Raw genomic sequence first — 21046 nt, 5'->3', positions numbered from 1 at the left:
TATACATAGTGTACACATATTTTTCAGTGTAATGTGTGTGTGTGTATATATATATATATATATATATATATATATAAAATTTATATATACAGTTGTCCCTTGATATCTGTGAGGGATTGTTTCCAGGAGTCCCCACATATACCAAAATCCGTGGATGCTCAAGTCCCTTATATAAAGTGGCTTACTACAGTCGTGCCTCTGTATCTGCAGGTAGGAAACCTGTCGATACAGGGGGCCAACTACATACAAAATGTACATCTTATTTATATATTTTATTTAGATTTATGTGTAGTTTATTAAACTATAGTTTTAATAAAAGAATACAGGAAGCATGGTGATAGTTTAAGTACCAGGGATGCTTCAGAGATGAGGATTGGAGCCCAGTTCACCACTAGGTAATCTTAAGCAAATTGGACCATCTCTCTGCACCCCAGTGTCCTCCTCTGTGAATGTGGGCCAATAACAGTACTTAGCTCAAAGGATTCTTATAAGGACTAAATAAATAATGCACGTAAGGGCTTAGCTGCATGCCCAACACATTGAAAAACCTTTCGGAAATATTGGCTATAAAATACTTATTACGTAGGAGACATGGCAGTAAATTTTGTCACAGAGCATTTCTGTGGTTATCTAAAGTTAACCTCGTATAGCTAGAGCACAGTTCTGGTGATCTTAAAATATAGAGCTAGAACTTAAACACACCAAAGCTGAAGTAATAACAGTCAATTCATTTCTCCCCTGTGCCCCTTCTTTCCAAAATGGCATGTCTTAACCAAGCTTTTGATGAGTGCTATATTGAAGATAATTTGCTATGGAAGATTCTAAAGGGTTCATTTCTTTTTAAGAATCTCTCCGCTAGCTATCAGCTATGCAGGTGACAGGTTTTAAATACTGTTGTGTGATTTTAGGAGTCTAGCTTCTAACTCAACCTAGACTGAAAGCAAACTCATCATTAAATAAGGATACAAATTTTTGTTTTTCTCAAAAAGAATTTCTAATCTGTTAAAGTACTTTATAATTACTATAATTTGATCCCAGGTTTTTATACTTGAAAGCACTGAATGAAGTTAATGTCTTTAGCTTACAGCAGATGTTTTATTTCAAATTTATTTAATAGTTGGGGGAATCTTGGGCAAATCACCTTACTTTTCTACCTCACTTGTTTCTACCTCATAAAGTAATGAGTACACAGTGAAATAATGCATGCAGAGTACCTAGTCTGGCACATGGTTAGCAGTCAGTAGGTGATAGTAGTAGCTTTTTTTTTTTTTCCAAACTGACTCTGGGTATTTGCTGCTGACCAGCACCAGGAGTTTTATGTCCTCCTCCTACCCTGGCTCCCACTGCATGATGATGAGTCAAACTGCCAACTGATGCACTTTGACTGAATGTTTCACTGCTTGTTTTTTCAGCTGGCTCCTGTATTACCAAGAGGACATTTCTAATCATCAGTGTGTGTTAGAAGAAGGGCTGTATGCTGACCTTACTTCCTGTGGCTGCCCAACATCTAGAGTCAAATCCCTCAAGCCCATTGACTATGTAAGTACTTCGCTGATGCATATTTATAAGACTTTTTCTCGTCCAGTTTAATTACCATGAATGATAACATGAAGTTGGAAGAAATAATACAGGGGAAAATATAAAAATTTAAGTAACTTGCTTGAAGATTGTAAAATTGAGATTCACTCATGAAATCCAACTAATGAAAGATTGATTTTTTTTTTTTTTTTGCTGCACCGTGCAGCTTGTGGGATCTTAGTTCCCTGACCAGGGATTGAGCCCTGGCCCTCGGCAGTGAAAGCACTGAGTCCTAACCACTGGACCACCAGGGAATTCCCAAGATTGATAGTTTTCTTCTCTCTTTGTTTGTTTGTTTTTTTTTTTTTTTTTGATCAGAATGCAAAATTTAGGAAGTAGAGTAATATAGCCCTGAGCTTAAATGAATACTTTAATGACTTTGGGTGACATTGACAAAGTTACTTAGTTTCCTCTTCTATAAAAGATAGTAGTACTTTGTAAGGCCACTGGGATACTAAATGTGATGGTGCTTGTAAAATGCCTAGCACATGGTGAGCACTCAATAAGTATTAGCTATTAGTATCATGGCTGTAATTGGTAGAGCTGCTTAATAAAAATAATAGCCTGATCATTTTATTATTCTGCTAGATAAGTCACATGACAGCTTGTCTGCTACTTAGGTTTGCAATGTTACTTGAAGTCATGGAACACCGTTGGTATTGATTTCAAACCTTGTTTTGGGGGAACTAGGGCTTTCCTGCCTAGAGTGTGCAGACTTATCTGGGTCACCTTGGAGGCTTACATTTATAGAGTAAGTAATTTCTCCTTCCTATCATAGTTACTCGGAATTTTAAGTGTGAGAAAAACAAGATAACTATTCTGGGACATTCATTCCAGGTTCCTAGTTAGTGGTGTCTTTGCAGAGGAAGTAGTAAGGATCTGGAATATTTTCAAGATGTCTAGTTATGATGATTCCCTAGGAGCATTTGGTCAAAACTGAGATTTACACAATGATGACTAGAAGCCCTACATGGTGACAGGAGTGACTCAGTCAGATCTTTCAACCAGAGCTGACTCCAGGAGTGATGATCATACTCAGGATCTTCGATCCCAACCTCAGCAATGTAGTCTTTTTTTTTTTTATTTTAAGACTTATTATTTATTTATTTATTTTTAATTTTTTAAATTTTTGGCTGCATCAGGTCTTAGTTGCGGCAGGCAGGCTCTTTGTTGTGGCACACAGGCTTCTCTCTAGTTGTGGCATGGAGGCTCTAGAGCTCATGGGCTCTGTAGTTTGCGGCACGTGGGCTCTCTAGTTGAGGCGCATGAGCTCAGTAGTTGTGGCTCATGGGCTTAGTTGCCCCGCGGCATGTGGGATCTTAGTTCCCTGACTAGGGATCGAACCCATGTCCCCTGCATTGTAAGGCGGATTCTTTACCACTGGACCACCAGTGAAGTCCCAGCAATGTAGTCTTATTTCAAGGCATTCCTGGAGAGAGTATTCTTGGTATCAGGGTAAGAATAGAGTCTTGGCTGAGGAACAAGAATAAAAATAGAGCCTCGGTCTCTCTTAGTGGCCTTTAGACACCAACTTAGAAAGACTAAGTGGCTACTGATGCTTCCTGTCTATTGGAGGAAAACTGGATTAAAAAAAAAAAAAAAGAGAATGTGTTTTGGTCCGTCTCTCCAAGTATTGATAAGGCTGAAAAAGGCATGGGAAAGTAGTCTGCATTTACTGGGAAGGGAACTTTTTAGCAATTTTTAGTGGTCAAACTAGCAGACAGATACTTAGATGCTCCAAATGAATGGTATTACTATTTTTGTTTGAGGAGTTACTTTTCTTCCACATTCATGAAGTCAAAAATAAATAATTAAAATTAGGAGTAAGAATACAGACAGAGAAAAGAAACATCTCTACATACGTTGAACTGTGCAGTTGCATGTCCCTGGTTTCATCCTGTGGAATCCAGGCAGTGTAGATAAAGGTGCCTCTTGGAAAGGATTTGAGAGCTATAGCCTTTTCACTTCAAGAACTGATTAAAGAGTGTATTCAGTTTATGTAAGGAGAGCATATAAGTTTTCTTAATGCCTTTACCAGGTATGTTTTGAATCTTTGAAAGGTCTTTGTTGAAGCCACGTTTAGGCAGTAGGTTTGGTGGTGAAATGGAAGGAATATGAGGTGAGGTTGGGCATCCCAGTAAAGATCTGCAAACTGGCCAGGAAGCAGCCTCAACAGGTAACATTTCCTTGGTGAAGTCAACCATGCTTCACCCTGGTGGCCCTGAGACCCTGAGTTGATCAGACCTAGGAGATTGATAGGTAAACCAGAAGGCCAACCTGGTAATTTGTAGTAGGTGGATTCTAGTGACTAGAATACTTGAGAATTCTGTCCTGGGCATTTTTCTGCCTCTCTGGAAGAACCCAGGAAATGAAATTAGTCATCAGACATTTTAAGATTTGGATAAAATTAGGTAGATGTCTTGAGTAGTTTACCTAGGCTAATATTCCCCACAAAAGAGACTCCCCCACCCCACCTCCCCAGTTGTTTGAATTCTCCAGATTCTGTATCTCCTTTCCTTGGAAAATTCTAGACACACTATCCTGTATCTATCCTGCTTCTCTGATTACTTTCACGGCCCCTGTCCCCCTACTGTGTTCCTACTTAGGAATTGATATGCCTTTTTCTATAGATTGGTTAATACTACTGCCTATGCCACAATCCAGTGTGATTCTGGATTCATTGTGGGAAATGTTACGTCCAGTTGAGTTAACTTTACGTATATATGAGCTAAATTTTTGATTTTTGCTTTTATTAGTTAAAACTGCAGAATTATGAAGGTGTTGCTTGTAGTTGGCATTCCCAGACATGCTGTGACTTTTAGTGCTAAAGTGTCATAATGGTATAATATTGAGGAATCCTAACACTTCATCTTCATACAAGATCAGTATGTCTTGCAAATGACAGTTTGCTCCAGGCTGAATTCTATCTGTGCAGACATATGTTACATTCTAGAGGTCCATGGATGCATAATTTGCAGTCATTTTACAGTGAAAGGAGCTGCGAGCATAGTTTACAGTTCTGCTTTTCACTAGGGTGACCTTGTACAAATCACCTAGTTTACTTTGACCTCAGTTAACTCATCTGTAAAGAAACTGTTAGAACAGGTATTTTTACATCTTTGACAGCCTCCACTTCAACAGAATAAGTATCCTGGGCATATTCCTAATTGGACATGAAAAGCAATGTGTCCAGTCTTAGGCCTCACATGGTCTGAGGGAATAAGATGGTATGTTAGCTTTCAATAAGGTTATGCCATATAACAGTCCCCAAAACAGTTGGTGAGGGGCTAGAGGTGGGTGGGGAACATTAAGTAAAATGTTTTAAGCATTGGTCTAGTAGTGTGTGGGGTAACCTGCTTTTGTTGCATTTCCATGGGAGCAGCAGTCTTCTCATTACTTCTTTAGTGTCTCCATGGTGGCTTGGCATGGAAGTTGGCCTCCTTTGAAGTATAATCCAATCCTGGTAGCTATAAGCAGGCAAAGCAAAAGAAACATTGTAACAAGAGGTTGTAGAAAAAGTTCAAATGAAATTTATGACTGTGATGACATAAATGATCTTAAAAGGTAGAATAAGAATTGGCGAGACAATAATTCATTCTGTGCAAGAGTAATGAATAAGGGAGGGGTACAGCTATAAATAGAAGATGACTGTAAATCCAGCCACAGATGAAAGGAAGCAATGACTTTATAAAGTGTAGAGGAGTTTGGTTACTATTAAATTTTCAGATGAACTCATATATAGTTAATAGCAGTAACTACTGTGTACATTTTGAACATGAAGGCCAACAAAAACCTACAGTAAACATCATACTTCCAAGTGAGATATCTGAAGCATTTCCTTTTAAATTCAGGCAGAAGACAATGGTCTCTACTATCACCACTTCTATTCAACATTATTTTGGAGTCCTAGGCACTTTAATAAGATTAAAACCAAAAAAGTTATAAAGGAAGAAACAAAATTGTCAAGAATATCCACAGACAGAAATCTTTAAAAGTTGCCAATTACAAGATAAATAGCGATTAAAATATAGGATACTTAGAAATAAATCTAACATAATGCAAGTTAGTTCTTTATGAGGAAAATTGTAAAAACTTTCTTGAAGGACATAAAAGATGGAGAGAGATTTTATAGATGAAAGACTCAATATTGTAAATATTTTAGTCTTCCCCAAATTAATAAAATTTCAGGCAGAATGCTTACAGAATCTTTTGTCTTTTGCAGGGGTGGTGGTAAAACATGATGAGCTCCTTCTAAAATTAATTTGGCAAAGATAGGGGTTCAAAATAGCCAAGATTATTTTTAAGAACAATAGGCAGGATCACTTGTCTTACCAAATATAGATATTGCATTATTCATCAGTAATAATTAAGATAGTGAGTGCAAGGAGAGACCAACAGAAGAGTGGGATAGGAGAGCATAGAAACTGACCTACGTGAATAATGGAATTTGGAAGGTGACAGAAATAGCATTTCAGTGGGGCTATTACGAAAGACGGTTGGCCCTTTACATGGAAAAAGATACCATTTGAATCTTGCTTTATTCCAAACACCAAAAATAAACTCCAGATGGATTAATGGCAACCTAAATGTGAAAAACAAACCTGAATGAAATGTACAGTGCCGGGCATATAGTTAGTAATTACGTAATACCTTTGTAAGGTGACAGATGACAACTCGACTTCACAGTGATTGTTTTGAAATGTATAGAAATATTGAACCACTATATTGTGCACCAGGAACTAACATGGTGTTGTAGGTCAATTATACTTCAAAAACAAACAGACAAACAGACTCATAGAAAGAGAGGTCAAAAAGAAAAAGAGGTCAGATTTGTGGTTATCGGGGAGTGGGGGGTGGCGGAGGGGGAATTGGATGGCAGTTAGTCAAAAGATACAGACTTCTAGTTATAAGATAAATCAATACTAAAGATGTAATTTGTAATATGATAAATAGAAATAACACTGCTGTATGTTATATATGAAAGTTGTTAGGAAAGTAAATCCTAAGAGTTCTCATCACAAGGAAAAAACAATTTTTTCCAATTTCATTTTGTATCTATATAAGATGACGAGTGCTCACTAAACTTACTGTGGTCCTCCTTTCACAGTGTATGTAGGTCAAATCATTGTGCTGTACACCTTAAACCTGTACAGTGCTGTATGTCAATTATGTCTCAATAAAACTGGAAGAAAAAAACAGAAGAAAATATGGAAAACTATGCTAATGATATTGGAGTAGGATGGATTTAAACGCAAAACATACAAGTCAGTAGTAAAAGGCAAGTGTATGCGTTTCCTGTTGCTGCTGTAGCAAGTTACCACAAATTTAGTGCTGAAAACAACAGAAATGATCCTACAGTTCTGGAGGTGAGAAGTCTAGAATAGGTCTTACTGGGGTAAAATTATGGGGTCGGCAAGACTGCATACCTTCTGGGAGACACTAGGGGCGAATCTGTTTCTTTACCTTTTCCAGCTTCTAGAGGAAGCTTTTCAGCATTCCTTGGCTCATGGCCCTCTTCCATCTTCAAAGTTTATCACTTCAACTTCTGTTCTCTATCCTCTGTCTCTGACCCTCTTACAAGGACCTATGTGATTATATTAGTTCTATCTGGATAATCCAGACAGATATCCCCATCTCTAGATTCTTAACTCTTAATCACATTCGCAAAGTCCCTTCCACTATATCAGGTAACATATTCATAGGTTCCAGGATTAGGATGTAGACCTCTTTTTGGATGGTGGTAGGGGAGCAATAATTATTGAGCCTACCACAGCAAGCCACAGACTGGAGAATATATTTTCAGCCCTTATAAGCTACAAAGGTTTAATGTATACAATATAAAAAGAACTCTTTCAAATCAATTGAAATTTTAAAAATCAGCAGAGACTCTGAATAGCCAGTTCATAAATGTGAGAAAATGGCTAAGGACATACAAAGGATGTTAAACCTCCCTAGTGATCCAGTAAATGCAAATTATGAATAAAATAGTAATTAAGTAGCATTACCTTACTTTAGATACAAACATTGGAAGATCTGACAATACCAAAGTTTAGTTTAGTGGCAGAGAAGTGGGATCATTCATACAAAGCTAGTGGAAGGAGTATCAGTTGCTATGAGGGAAAAATAAGGATGTTTGTTGCAGCATTGATGGATGAAACAAACTACAGTACAGCACAATCATAAAAGGAAATATAATATATTAAGTGAGGTTCATGTGTTGCTAAGGATGTTACAGTAAGATATATTTCTGTGAAATTTAAAAACAAAGGATGTATAGAGATTCACAACTTCAGCATATTGGTTACTTCTAGGGAGGGGGGAAAATTAAAATTCATCTCTACATGTTATGTTTTTACTTGTCAATACAATTTGATATAAATATAGTAAAATTCAAATGTATTACTTCTGGGTGCTAGATACATGATCATCTAGATATTATTTATTCTTTTTGAAATGTATTATAACTTTTTTTTTTAAAGGAAGAAGACCAGTTAGAAAGGTAGGCCTGTGATGAAACTGATTTTCTAAGCCAAGTGAAAGAGGCTTTTATGAGGGGCATTATAGTTCACTGGAGAAGAGTTTAGTTTGAGAGTCTGACAGACCATTGCTTGTTAGCTGAGTGACCCTGGGCATGTTTCTGACCACTCTGTGCCTCAACTTTCTCATCGAATAAAATGAGGATTAAATGAGCCAGTGCATGTGAAGCCTTTAGCACATGAAAACACTCAATAATATTATAATAGCTCATAGACAAGAATTAATATTTGTTGTGCAACATTAAGATTTGATAAGACTGAAAGTATTTATGTGATTTCTTTTAAATGGGCCAAACTTAGAAGATTCTGGATTAGAGTCTCAGTCGAGATTTATGAGCCTTCTATTAAATTTTCATCACTGCAGATACCTTTTTGCCAGCACACTGTTTGGTATTTCTCTGGATTGGAATGGTATTTGAGGTGCACATTATGGTTACTTTCCTTGAATTCAGTCTAGTTGTTCTTAGTTTTTTAGCCATGGTTCACTTGGCAAAGATTAGGGTGAAGTGATATTGTTGGGCTGTACAGATATGGCTGTTCTTAGTGGCTGTTTGCTAGATATTTTTAAAATAAAATAACATGTTATATTTAGAGTCTAACCAACTAACATCATCCTGAGGTAATATCAACACCTTTTCCATACAAGCAGTGATTTGAAACTCAAAGAACTATACAATGCTAATGTACAAGTCTTTATGGTTTTTTGTGGGGGTTTTTTTTGTATGTAAATAAATGAACATGTTTATTGCCCAAAGGGAAAGAGCCAGGAAAAAGTGGAAGGTGGAAATGTCAGAGACAGATGATATGGGGCAAAAGAATTCCCCTGGACTTGGCAACTGGAAATACCTGGAAGAGTAAAGATCTGGTTAAGGCAGATAAGGATGTAAAGTGCTGAAAAGCAGTAGAGATGATAGCTAACTTTGTTACTCTGACAGATGAGGCTGCAAAGCCCTTTGGAGATCAGAACGTGAAGGGCTTTGTATACCATGAAAGGAAGTTTTGGACACTTCCTGTTAGAGATCAGAGCTCAAGAGCTTCCTTCCATCTCAGCGTTTGAACTTGTTTAAGTATCCCAGGCACTTGGCAAATTATCTGGCATGCAAGAAAAATTCAGAAATGTTTGCAAAATTGAATAATTTCTTCTTTCTTCTAAGCAAAGAGAAGTAAGGCAAAATTTTATCAGATGCTTTGTTTTTAGTATTAATAGTCAATAAATAAACTGTCCAAGTAATTTTCACCTCTGTTCTCACTTCCAGAATGGCCTCTTTTTCTCCAGTAAATGTGGTCTTTGAACGGATGTTCCCTTTCATTATGTTTTTGTCAGAGGTCTCTCTCCCACCCCTGCCAACTCCCCCCTTTTAGTCTAACACAGACTCTAACTAGAGATATTCTGTGTGATTACACAAACCATGCTTCTAGGACCCCAACATATTTCCATTTCAAACATCTTTTGACTATGTGCTTTCAAGTTATAGTTTATGTACTCCCTGGAGTGAAAGATTGAAGTCTTGGTCTCATGTTGACACTGAGCTCACCAATATAATTCAATATTTGCTTCGTCTTTAAAATTAGGAAAAGACCATTTGACAGACTTCATTCCACCTCAAAGACTTGCTATATGGATAAAAAAAATAATGAAAAAATGTATAAAGTACATATATTCTCTTTACCATCTTGCAAACTCATGCAATTGATGATTAGGGAAACTGATTCACCCCCATTGTTAAATACTATTCAAGCTCATATTCAAGTCTGTATAGTTTTAATAAATGTCAAAAATTAGTAGTTAGATTTAAACATTTTATCCAATATATATTGAAGATGTGTTGATATAAATGTAATTCTTCTAGCAGAGTACCTGTGCCCAGGTCTCAGAGCTTCAAATTTAGATGGTGGACACACTTGTTAAGTTGATGGGATAGGTAAGAATGGGGTCATAGATATTACCCAGATGAGCAAGATGAAGTCAACTGCTTCAGATAATGTGTCACACATGCCAATCAAAAATATTCTACATGATAAAATTACTTAGAACATTTTAGAACTATAGTGGAAGGGTTAAGAACACAGCCTCTGAGGCCATTCTGTCTAGTTTCAAATGCCAGCTCTTTTATTTACTGTATGTGACCTGTGCCTTCATTCTTCATCTGTAAAGTGGGGATAATAATGGTACCCATGTCAAAGGAAAGTTGCATGGATTAAAGGAGTGAATACAGTTCTACACTTCCTAACATGAATATATTTTGGGATTTGGAATATTTCCCATTTTAAACAGTAATATGGTTCATAGATAGCATATAAGACAATAACTCCAGAGAGGTTCTGGGCAACACCCCATAGTTGAACACATTTCTGTTGCTGTAGCAAAATATAATCATGGCTACACAAGTTCGATAAATATTGTAAATAGTTTTCTACTTATTCAGATCAGATTTTGTTGCCAAATGAATTAGGTTAAAAAAAATTGGGATATATATATACACACCTATATGTACATATATATACACACCTATATATACATATATATGTACATACACACATGTATATATACATATATATGTATATATACGTACATGTATATATACATATATATATATCCATCCATCCATCCATCCATCCATCCATCCATTCACAATCCCTTCTATATAGTTTGTGTGTGTGTGTATGTATATATGATGCCCAGCACATATTAAGTGTCATGTATGTTAGTTATTACTATTATTGTCATTTAAAATATTACTTTAGTTGATGGAGTGATAAGTTTTCTTTTCATTTATACAGTTTAAGTATTCTTTTCCTTTCTTAACCACATCCTCCTTTTAGAAGCTGTATCCTCTTTGCATGGCTTAGACTTCACCCAGCAGGAATGTCCTGTTCCTGCTGACACCTAAGAAGAGCCTGTGGCCCCAAATGGTTGGCTGTCTTCTAAGTTAGCATGGACTGAGGCCAAGAGATTTGTAGAGCTCAAACTGTAATTAAGTTCTGGTGGTTTCTATTGTCCTTGCAAAGTTCAGATTACTCTGTCATCTTCACTTTTAAGGACTGTTAGTAGTTTATATATACTCTTCCTACTTTCATATTTGGAAAATGTATCAGAAAAATAAGATTGTAACATAGTTCTTCAGTGCTCTTTATTTCTGAATGATTGCCTTCCTAATCTTCCTAACCTTTAGGTACATTTATAAATCGAGTACAGTTATAAATTTAAGTACAGTTGACCATTGAACAACACAGGGGTTTAGGGGTGCTAACCTCCCCCTCTCCACACCCTTATAGGCAGTGGAAAATCTACATACTGCTATTTCTGCCTCTAAACAAAGGAACTGATAAATGTCTCACCCAAGGGCAGGAAGGTGAAACAATTTGGATAGAATCAGGACTCAAACCCAGTTCTTTTGATTCCATATATTGTGATCTCTAATGAACACAAACTTTCCCCATCGCTTATTTAATTTAAAGAACTGTAAAATGAAAATACAGATACTCAATTTATTGGGAAAAAAATCCATGTTCAAGTGGATCTGCACAGTTCAAACCCATGTTGTTCAAGGATCAACTGTGTATTTATAAATTAAGACCATTTAAGTAAAAATAATTTAAATAGAGAAAAGTCAAGTTAAATATATATATCAAACCTCTAAAGAGGGAATGACTTTAAGCTTAGAGACAATAGATGTTCGCAAATGAAAAGTTTGATAGATGGGACCACATGATGATATCTTGTTGTTGTTAATGGAAAGGAGGGAGGTTTGTCCATACCTGTTAGTCATATTTCCTTCTTGGTTAATGCTGTTGGTTTGTGTTCTTTGCCCATTTATGTATTGGGTCTCTTAGAGGATCCTTACTGATTTATGTAAACTCGTAAAAATATCCTCAGTCATTTTCTGCAATTTTTTTCTCAGTCTTCCTGCATCATCATTTTTAAAACAATTTTTGAGATCCCCTCCATCAGATTTTGCATTGTTATCGTAAGATAAATTTCTAGGTATAGAATTGCTAGATTGTCTTTGAAATGGGGAGTGAATTTGATGCAATTTGAGTGATAATGGTAGTCTTTTAAAAAATGCCTTTGAAAGAAAGAAAATAAAATAAAAAACGCCTTTGTGGACATTCCACCAAAGGAAGATGAAAAATGTACACAGGACCTGTTTTCTTAGAATATCACTTAGCACTTAAATTATATCCTCACATAAGATTTTAAGTTTTCCCTGTGGAATATGAAACAGTCACCTCATGTCAGCGTTAAATGCCTGTGATGTAAGTGCCACTCTTAGCACAGCAAACTCCTTACTGAGGAGAGAGTTGCTGACGACTGATCATGAGCCCAGCCCAGGCTCCTTGCCTGTCTGCCCTTCCTTGCTAATTAGTAACTCAACAAGTAGAGGTGAGCTGAAATGCTTTTTCATTAGCTGAAGGGTGAGAATGTTGGGAAAAGTCCAGCAATAAAGTCAGGGGCTTATCTGTGGATTTTGACTGTCCATTAATTTTCGGTCACTGGTTTTAGTGGGTAATTTAGAGCCTGCTATTGGCTGCATTTCTAAACTACTGCTGTTCTGGACCCTCTCCTATAAGGACATTTCTTCTATAAATTGTTGGGATGCTTCCAGTTTTTATTTTGCAGATAGCAGAAGAGAAGCCTGATCTTGTCTGCAGTCACTCAGGAACTCAGTGACTTGAGATGAATTTCCATTCCTGACCCAGTTTATGTTGTTTACTGAAGGAAAAGCAGTGCTCCCGGGCAGCTTTTTTATGCTTAGCTTACTGTCTCACTGCACACAGTGACGCTTACCTTCTTTTTTTTTTTTTTTTAAACTTTGGGTTTATTTATTTATTTATTTATTTTTGGCTGTGTTGGGTCTTCGTTTCTGTGCGAGGACTTTCTCTAGTTGCGGCAAGCGGGGGCCACTCTTCATCGCGGTGCGCGGGCCTCTCACTATCGCGGCCTCTCTTGTTGTGGAGCACAGGCTCCAGACGCGCAGGCTCAGTAGTTGTGGCTCACAGGCCTAGTTGCTCCGCGACATGTGGGATCTTCCCAGACCAGGGCTCGAACCCGTGTCCCCTGCATTGGCAGGCAGATTCTCAACCACTGCGCCACCAGGGAAGCCCACGCTTACCTTCTTTTCCAGCATCCTCTAACCCCTCAATCTGCACTATCTGATACCATAGCACTAGCCACATGTAGTTTTTTTAATTAAAATTAAATACAACAAATTCACTTTGGTCACACGAGCCACATTTCAAATGCTCAATGGCCACGTATGGCTAGTAGCTACCATACTGAAGATACAGGTATACAATATTGCTATCACTGCAGGAAGTTCTGTTGGACAGTGCTTCACACCTTCCGTGATCCACAGGCAACCTTTGCCACATAACATAAAGAGAAAATTACAACACGTTTTACCTATTTTAGAAACCTGGAAATTTCTCGGTATCCTTTCTCTGTCTTTCCTTGTATTTCAGAGGAAGCATAGTTCATCCTTTTCAAAGCGATCCTTTTCCTCATGGACTGATTCCAGTCAGGGGTTCTGAACTGATGGGATAGTGGATTGGACCTCCGCCTTCTTCCCTAGAACCACCCCTCTTGTCTTGCGTCATTCAGATTCTTCCCATTATGCCTCCACTTTCCACCGTGCCTGCCACGTGAACCAGCCGCCGATTTCCCTCCTCTTTACCAAACTTCTCTAAAAAATAGCCTGTATGCCCTGTCTACAATCTCTTCCCGCTTATTCCTTAGCCCTTGCAGCCTAGATTCTGCCCCTCATCTCCTGCATGTGGCTCAGTGAGCTCTCTCATTGGTTACCAGCTGCCCCCTGATCGCCAAACCCAAGTAGCCTCGTCGCAGTCACCCTCTTCCTCGACATTACAAAAGTATTTGATACTGTGGCCAGCTCTTCCTTATAATTTTCTTTCTCCTTTACTTCTGTGATATGTCCTCTTTTGGCTCCTCTCTCCTAGTTCATTCTTCAGTCACCTCCACAGGCCTGCCTTTCATCACCACCCCCTTCGTTTGTCAGCACAGTTCTGTCCTCCTGTCATTTCCATTTTCTTACCCATAACTGGCTCCAGTTATTACCCAGATTCTGAGAGTTCCCAAATTATCATCCCTACATTCAATCTTCTCCCTTCTCCCAGATCAGAAGGTCCAGTGTTCTTTGGACATTTCTGTTAGGATTATCCTGCCTCCAGCTCAACCTTCAAACCTCCAGTTCTCAATATAAGTTCTTAGCTGCGGGGCATATATCCTCTCCAGATTTTCTTATATATGACAAATTAGTGTTGACTCTTGAACAACATGGGGGTTAGGGGTGCCGACCCTCCGCACAGTTGAAAATAGGCGTGTGCCTTTACTGGTGGCCCTCCATTTCCATGGTTCCACATCCAAGGATTCAACCAACCTCAGACTGTGTAGTACGTATTTATTGAAAAAAATCCCTGTACAAGTGGATCCGTGCACTTCAAACCCTTGTTGTTCACGGGTCGACTGTGTACCATCGTGCCCCCAGCCACACTCTCGCACATGTTTTTTCTCACTTTCTCATTCCATCTGTTTGTCTCACTTGGTCTCTCTCATCACTGCGATAGTTTTTCTGGCCATCCCTTATTCGCCAATCCTAACCTTCCAACCCCCCCCACCCGGCTCCTGTTTTAGGTCTGACTCTCCTTCTTTGGCCTGGAGGATTCTTCCCCTGTACTGATACTTGCATTCTTTCTTTTCTTCACTCATGTTGTTGCCAGATAAGTTTTCTGAAGTCCATTTAAAGAAAAATATATGCAAACACATTTACATGCAAACATAGGCATAATAATTACCAGTTTAAATTTTTGAATACATATTTCCATGGTTCAAAAATCAAAAAGTACCAAAAGGCATGCAGTGAAAACCTTTGCTCCCACTTGTTCTTTTTATCTTCTCAGATCCTAGTTTCCTGACAGACACATTCGCCATGGAGTAGTTTTCTATTGATTTTTTTAGAAAAATTTTAATGTGTATAAAGCACATGTTATATATGTGTGTGTGTGTACATAAATTTTCCCTTCTCTACACAAATGGCAGCATAAGAAATATGCTCTTCTGCACTACTCTTAACTTTGTCTTTGCCACTAAAGAACATATCTTAGAGATCTTTCATAACAATCTCATTCTTTTGTACAGCTGTATAGAATTCCTCCATAATTTACTTAACCCGTGCCCACTTGATGGACGTTTAAGTCATTCTCCATCCTTTGCTATTCCAAACACTGCTGCCAGGAATAATTCTTTGATAAGTCATTTTGCTCTTATGGAAGTATATCTGCAGGTCACTTGTGAGAGCTGGTTGTTGGACTGTTTATTTACTGTTCTCTGAACGTCCACAGTCTCTGCCCCCAGTGCTCTGCTTCTCATGTACCAACTTACACATAGTTCAGCCCCTTCCTACTCCTCTGCCCAAAAGCCTTCAAGGACTCCCTGTTGGCAATAAATCTGTCTCTGCCCTGTCAGTGTAAAAGAGAAGCAGGCAACTCAATACACAGTAGCAAACAGCGGGAGCACTCGGCACTGTTTCTTGTTGGACTCTGTGTTCTAGCTACATAGGTCTACCTGCTGTTTCCCTAACATGGCCCGTGCGTGTCTGTCTCCCATCTTTGCACAGAGTGCCTTCCCTTTATTCTCCATAGGCCTCTCCAGATCCATGGCATCTTTTGAGACTGAGCTCCTACACTACCATGTCTGTGAAGCTTCCTTGATTCCTGCACCCTTCTGCTAAAAAGAGTCTGGGCTTCACCTGGGTACTTTCATAGGGCATATCCTTCTCTGCATAGGGCATATCCTTCTCTGCCCTGGATTACATTCCAATATCTGTGCAATTCTCCTAGTTTAGCTTCTAGTTAGTAATGCCCCAAACATAAGGATGGTGACTTGTTTTGATTTCTCATCCCCCAAAAGTTGCCTAACATGGTGTCTTGTATATACCAATGAATGAGAAAGAGCAAAGTTGATTCTATTCTTGTCTGACATGAGGGTTGGGGGAATACTTAAGAGCCTAGAGCCAAGAAGTCTTGTATTCTCAGTGACTGCTCCTGTGACCTCCTGGGAAATGAGAGTGCTGTTCCATTCTGTGTTTATTCTATGGCCAGCTAAAAGCATTGGCAGGACCAAAAATGCGGTCTGTATTACAGCACAACCAGACCTTAATATGTAATTGGAACCAGGTCTCCATTTTTATTATGACAGCAAGACTCCTTTTTTAAAATTTCAATTTTAATTTACAAAAAAATTGAATAAAAATTATTTATGGAATCTAGTCTCACCACTGCCACTTTGACTGTAAGGCCATTAGAGGGTAGAGCAGTAAACTGCATATAAAACAGTGGATCCAGGGTACCCTACGTTCTAACTGGGATGTCACTGAGGTGTGGCCACTGTGTATGGTGATGTTTTCTCTTTTCTGTGCTGTTAGGTTTTTGAAGAACCCTCCATTAGCCTTTTTGCTCTGGAACATTGTGAGGGGAGAGAGTTACATCTAGAAGAGGCTGTGAACTCTGTTCTGAACAAGGACCTGCACTTCTACACCCAGTCTGTGTGGGTAAAAAGTGGCCTGTAAGTATGGGACAAGGGCTTGGCCTGCTTCAGTCACTCTTGTAGGACAGAGTTGCGCAGTTGCTTTTTATTCCCCCACTGCTGCTGTTGCTTGGTCTGATGGTACTCTTACTCCTTCTTTTCTCTCTCCATGTAATAATAGTAGTTTCTCTCAAATAAGAGAAGACAGTGGACTGTGTCCAGTATGTAGTAGCAGGCAGTGGTCTGGGAGAAGAGCCCGCTGGGAGAGAAGGGCTGCCATGTGTTCAGAACATGTGGCCTAGAGAAGGTGGACCAGATGACCGTAACAATTTGAGCCCACTTTCCTTTCAGAAGAAACCTAATTAAACCAGCAAGTTTGACTGGTTGAGACCACTGCCTGCTTATGACAAGTGACTAAAACTAATAGGGTTTTTTTGTATTTTGATTTGACATCTTGTTTATTCTAGAGCTGTTTGCTCCAAGGCAGTTATTTTCAGGCTGGATGTCCTGGCTGACCCAGCCCACCTACCAAAGTTGCTGTTCATTCAGGTTGTCAGTCAGGGTGGATCCAGGTCTTGTGGGACCTGCACTTTTACAATCTGGGGAGATGACTCTAAGAAAAGAAATGAAAAATGATGGGTACATAAATTAGATATGAACTTGCAGATTTATTCAGAACAGAAATGGTAAGTGGCCTGCAAGGGAGGGGCCCTGAAGTTGAAGCTCTAATGCTTCCTAGAAAATCTACATCTCAGGCCATTTCTGAGAGTGGCTGTCAGCCTGCCCCTCCTCCTGTACCTTTGGTGTTTAGGTACCAAAAGTCATCTGAAAGAACACACATTGCTCTCAATGATTAATATAAAGATGCCTATTTTTATGTCTTTATGACTTTGAAATTGTGTGATAATCAACTCTCCTTGTTAAACTATCTGGGGATAATGAAAGACAAAGCTGAGACGATAAGTTGATTTGAAAACTGAGTTAACTATTATAATAAGTGGTTTCTGTATCATTCACGTGTACAGCAGTTTAAACTTTCTTCTGCAAAGCATTTCACATGGTTTGATGTTTATTAAACATAAATTGATTTACTCTCTCTAAGCATAATAATCCCTATATTATATTCCAGTATATCATTTACCACTTAACTAACTCTGAACTGAATTCTACATCCCTGTGATATAGGACTTCCACAGCATTTTTTTAAATAATAAATTTATTTATTTTATTTATTTATTTTTGGCTGCGTTTGGGTCTTCATTGTTGCGTGCGGGCTTTTTCTAGTTGTGGCGAGCGGGGGCCACTCTTCCTTGCGGTGCACGTGCTTCTCATTGTGGTAGCTTCTCTTGTTGCGGAGCGTGGGTCTCGGCGTGCAGGCTCAGTGGTTGTGGGATCTTCCTGGACCAGGGATCGAACCCGTGTTCCCTGCATTGGCAGGCAGATTCTTAACCACTGCACCACCAGGGAAGTCCCTCACAGCATTTTTATACACTTCTTTTCTTTACATTTCTAAGTGGAACTGATAGTTATTGACTTACTTCTGGAAATTTCTCACGAGCTTATTTCACTCTTTTGTAGAAAACTGGTGCCATTTTACCTTAACATTCTTATTGCTTCTCTTTAGTTTATTATGTACCTCCTCTCACTGTTCTGGATTCTCTAAAAGAGAATTGGTACATGGACTAAGGACTAGTGAAGGCTGTCTGAAGGTTTTCCTAGGCTACAGATGGCTCCCAGAATACCACTTAATGCACAGCCAGCTGCCCTCAGTGACAAGTTTTGTTTTGTTCTGTTTAATCCCTGTATTATGCCACATCTCTGATCTGTGGTGGTAATGGGGGCCAAGTTAATGCTTTTCAATTGTGAAATTCATTAGATTAATATATAATGAGGTATAGTTTATTGAACCCTTGCCTAGGTTTTATAACTGAGACATCCCTGCCTGTCTAAAAAGAATCTGCAAAGCTGGAGAGGTGGCTCAGCCTCTCCATGGTCATGCTGTCCTGACTCTGCACCAATCTGATGGTTTAGATTGTGTTGGCAAGAAGGGGTAGAGGGAAGGTCATATGTCTCGTTCATCCATTCATAATTTGGCCAAGACTGATCTTGGCTGTGGAGAGCAGGGGGCTTTGTCTGAACCAAGCAAGGCAGCCACCTCGTCTTCATGCATACTTTCTGAAAGCACCATATGCCATGACCTGGAGTCCTGCTGAGAATTTCAGATCCTCTTGGCGGTCCCGGCTTATTCTCCTTAGCTTGATAACCACCTCAAGCAGGGCTCAGCAAACCTTTTCAGTAGGGGCCAGGTGGTCTTTTCAGTTTGTTGGCTATCCTGCCTCTGTCACAAGCATTTAACCTGCCATTGTGGTGCTGAAGCAGCCGAGGCCAATCCGGAAAGGAATAGGCGTGGCTGTGTGCCACTGAATGAGTCTCCAGGCTCCAGACACTCACCTTGAGGCCCTTCACACTTTGACACACTTTAACTTGGCCCGATTTGAAGGCCCCTGGGGTCCTGAGAAGTATTTGCAAAGGAGCTAGACCTTGAAGTAAGAGTTCAGACCAGATTTCTGTGGATGGTTTTAAGTAGCCCTTGCTGGGAGTTGTGGAAGGAGGTGTGTCTGCAGAGGTCACTGGAGCTGTCCAGAGAGGCTGTGAAGGACGTGGGACAGTGAGCCTAAGAGTGGAGAGGAAACAGGTGGTTTTTAACTGGGTAATTAGGGAGGAATTATGGTTTATCTCTCAATGTTAAAATGTTAGGGAAAAAACTTGGTATTATCAAAGAAACAAAGAATTCTAAAGCTGGAGGGAACCTTGTTTTGGAGGTAAGAAAACCAGATTCCTGATGAATCTAAATCTTCTAAGCCACAGTCCAGTGGGCTTTCTCCTAGTCCTCCCTGCTTTTTCCGTTAAAATATACAATTACACAATGTTTTTTCTTAAAAACAGTCTACAAACCTGGAGGTTTTAAAGAAGGAACCCTATATGGTATAGTAAGAGGTATTTTTGTTAAGAGATTGCTTTCTGTTTTAAGCATCCCATTTTTTTTCTTTCCTGTTCTCATATAGGTGGATAGCTTATGAAGGACCCAATTTCTTAGGAAGACAAATCCTACTCAAGCCTAATGAGATCCCGAATTGGACAGCATTCAGTGGATGGAAAACAATTGGTTCCCTCCGTCCTATGAAGCAGGTAAGGAGAAGAGAACCATACGATCCAAAATAGCTGCTCCATTTGTTAGTAGGAATGTCAAAAACGACAGCATCTGAACTATGGACCATTTAATTTAGTTTGCCATTTATGTTATGGGAGGATCTGATTAGGATGGGGATTTTATAGATTTTAACTAATTCATAAAATTGTACCTAAGGTCAGCACTGGGTTTTAGCTTTGAGTCCAGAGTCTTATTGACCTTGTTGTCTTTTCATGGGAAAATAAGTATCATAAGCTCTGTGGCAAGCAGTGGAAAGAAGAATGAACTCTGAGAGTGCACTAGTTTTACTTCCTAAGTACTTGGCTTTTTCCCCCACTTACGTAATACTCAGGATGGATCCTGGCAATTTAATTAACATAGTATTTATTGCACACCTACTGCTTGTCAGTCTTCTATTCAAAAGCTTCCCACTGCACTTTGGATATAGTCTAATCTCTTCAACGTGTCCTGTGTGATCTGGCTCCCCCTGGCTTCTCCAGCCTCATCTCTCATCATCTCCCACTCACACGCATGGCTGTCACATACACCAGTGCACAGAGTGTTTTCCCATGCTTAACACAGGCTCTGCCCTCTGTCTAGAAGTTTCTTCCCTCATTCTTTGCCTAGCTAGTTCTTACTTCTCCTTCTAAGTTCATCTGTAGTGTCAGGTCCTCCAGGAAGCCTCTTTCACTCTCTCCCTAAATCCAAATTACATCCTTAAAGACCTGGTTCTTTTTCTACAAGACATTGCCTGCAGTTTGTAATGACATAGTTGTTGTTGGATTGGGCACTTTCTCACTCTACTACAAGCCCCATGAAGCCAGGGGCTGTGCATATTTTGCTTATTACTCTACCCTGTCACAATGTCTGGCACATTGTAGGAACTCAGGGACTATTTGTTTAATGAAGGAATGAATGTATAAATGGATAAGTGAATGTTTGACATTATGCAGAAAAATTATGGAAGATATATAAGGGTAGACATGATTTTGGCCTTCTTGGAGCTTACATTTTTGTTGGGTAAAAAACATGTCCAACTCAAAGCAGTAATATAAACTGCAAAATGGGGAGGGGCCAAGATGGCAGACTAGAAAGACCCTGAGCTCACCTCCTCTCACAAGCACACCAAAATCACAACGATCTGCAGAACAACCATCGATGAAAAAGACTGGAACCTAACAGAAAAGATATTCTATAACT

General features: G+C 39.1%; 1 protein-coding gene across 5 annotated transcripts in view; it reads left to right on the top strand.

Moving 5' to 3' along the window:
• The window catches only part of CRYBG3 (crystallin beta-gamma domain containing 3), a 112178-nt gene that overhangs the window by 77579 nt on the left and 13553 nt on the right, over positions 1–21046 (top strand). For 4 of the 5 annotated variants that reach the window (XR_009502952.1, XR_009502951.1, XM_059921321.1 and 1 more), the window contains exons 17-19: positions 1413–1539; positions 16556–16695; positions 19722–19845. Coding sequence is in view for 3 of the 5 variants with exons in the window: in XM_059921321.1 (XP_059777304.1) it covers positions 1413–1539; positions 16556–16695; positions 19722–19845 (391 nt within the window). In the remaining 2 variants the exon portion in view is untranslated. Of the gene's footprint in view, positions 1–1412; positions 1540–16555; positions 16696–19721; positions 19846–21046 lie in introns of those variants that run through there. The other variant, XM_059921322.1, reaches the window with a different exon arrangement.

The sequence above is a fragment of the Balaenoptera ricei genome, chromosome 4 (genome assembly GCF_028023285.1).
Source record: "Balaenoptera ricei isolate mBalRic1 chromosome 4, mBalRic1.hap2, whole genome shotgun sequence".
NCBI classification, from domain to species: domain Eukaryota; kingdom Metazoa; phylum Chordata; class Mammalia; order Artiodactyla; family Balaenopteridae; genus Balaenoptera; species Balaenoptera ricei.
The sequence above is the reverse complement of the archived record's forward strand: the minus strand, read 5'-3'. Positions and strand labels throughout refer to the sequence as shown.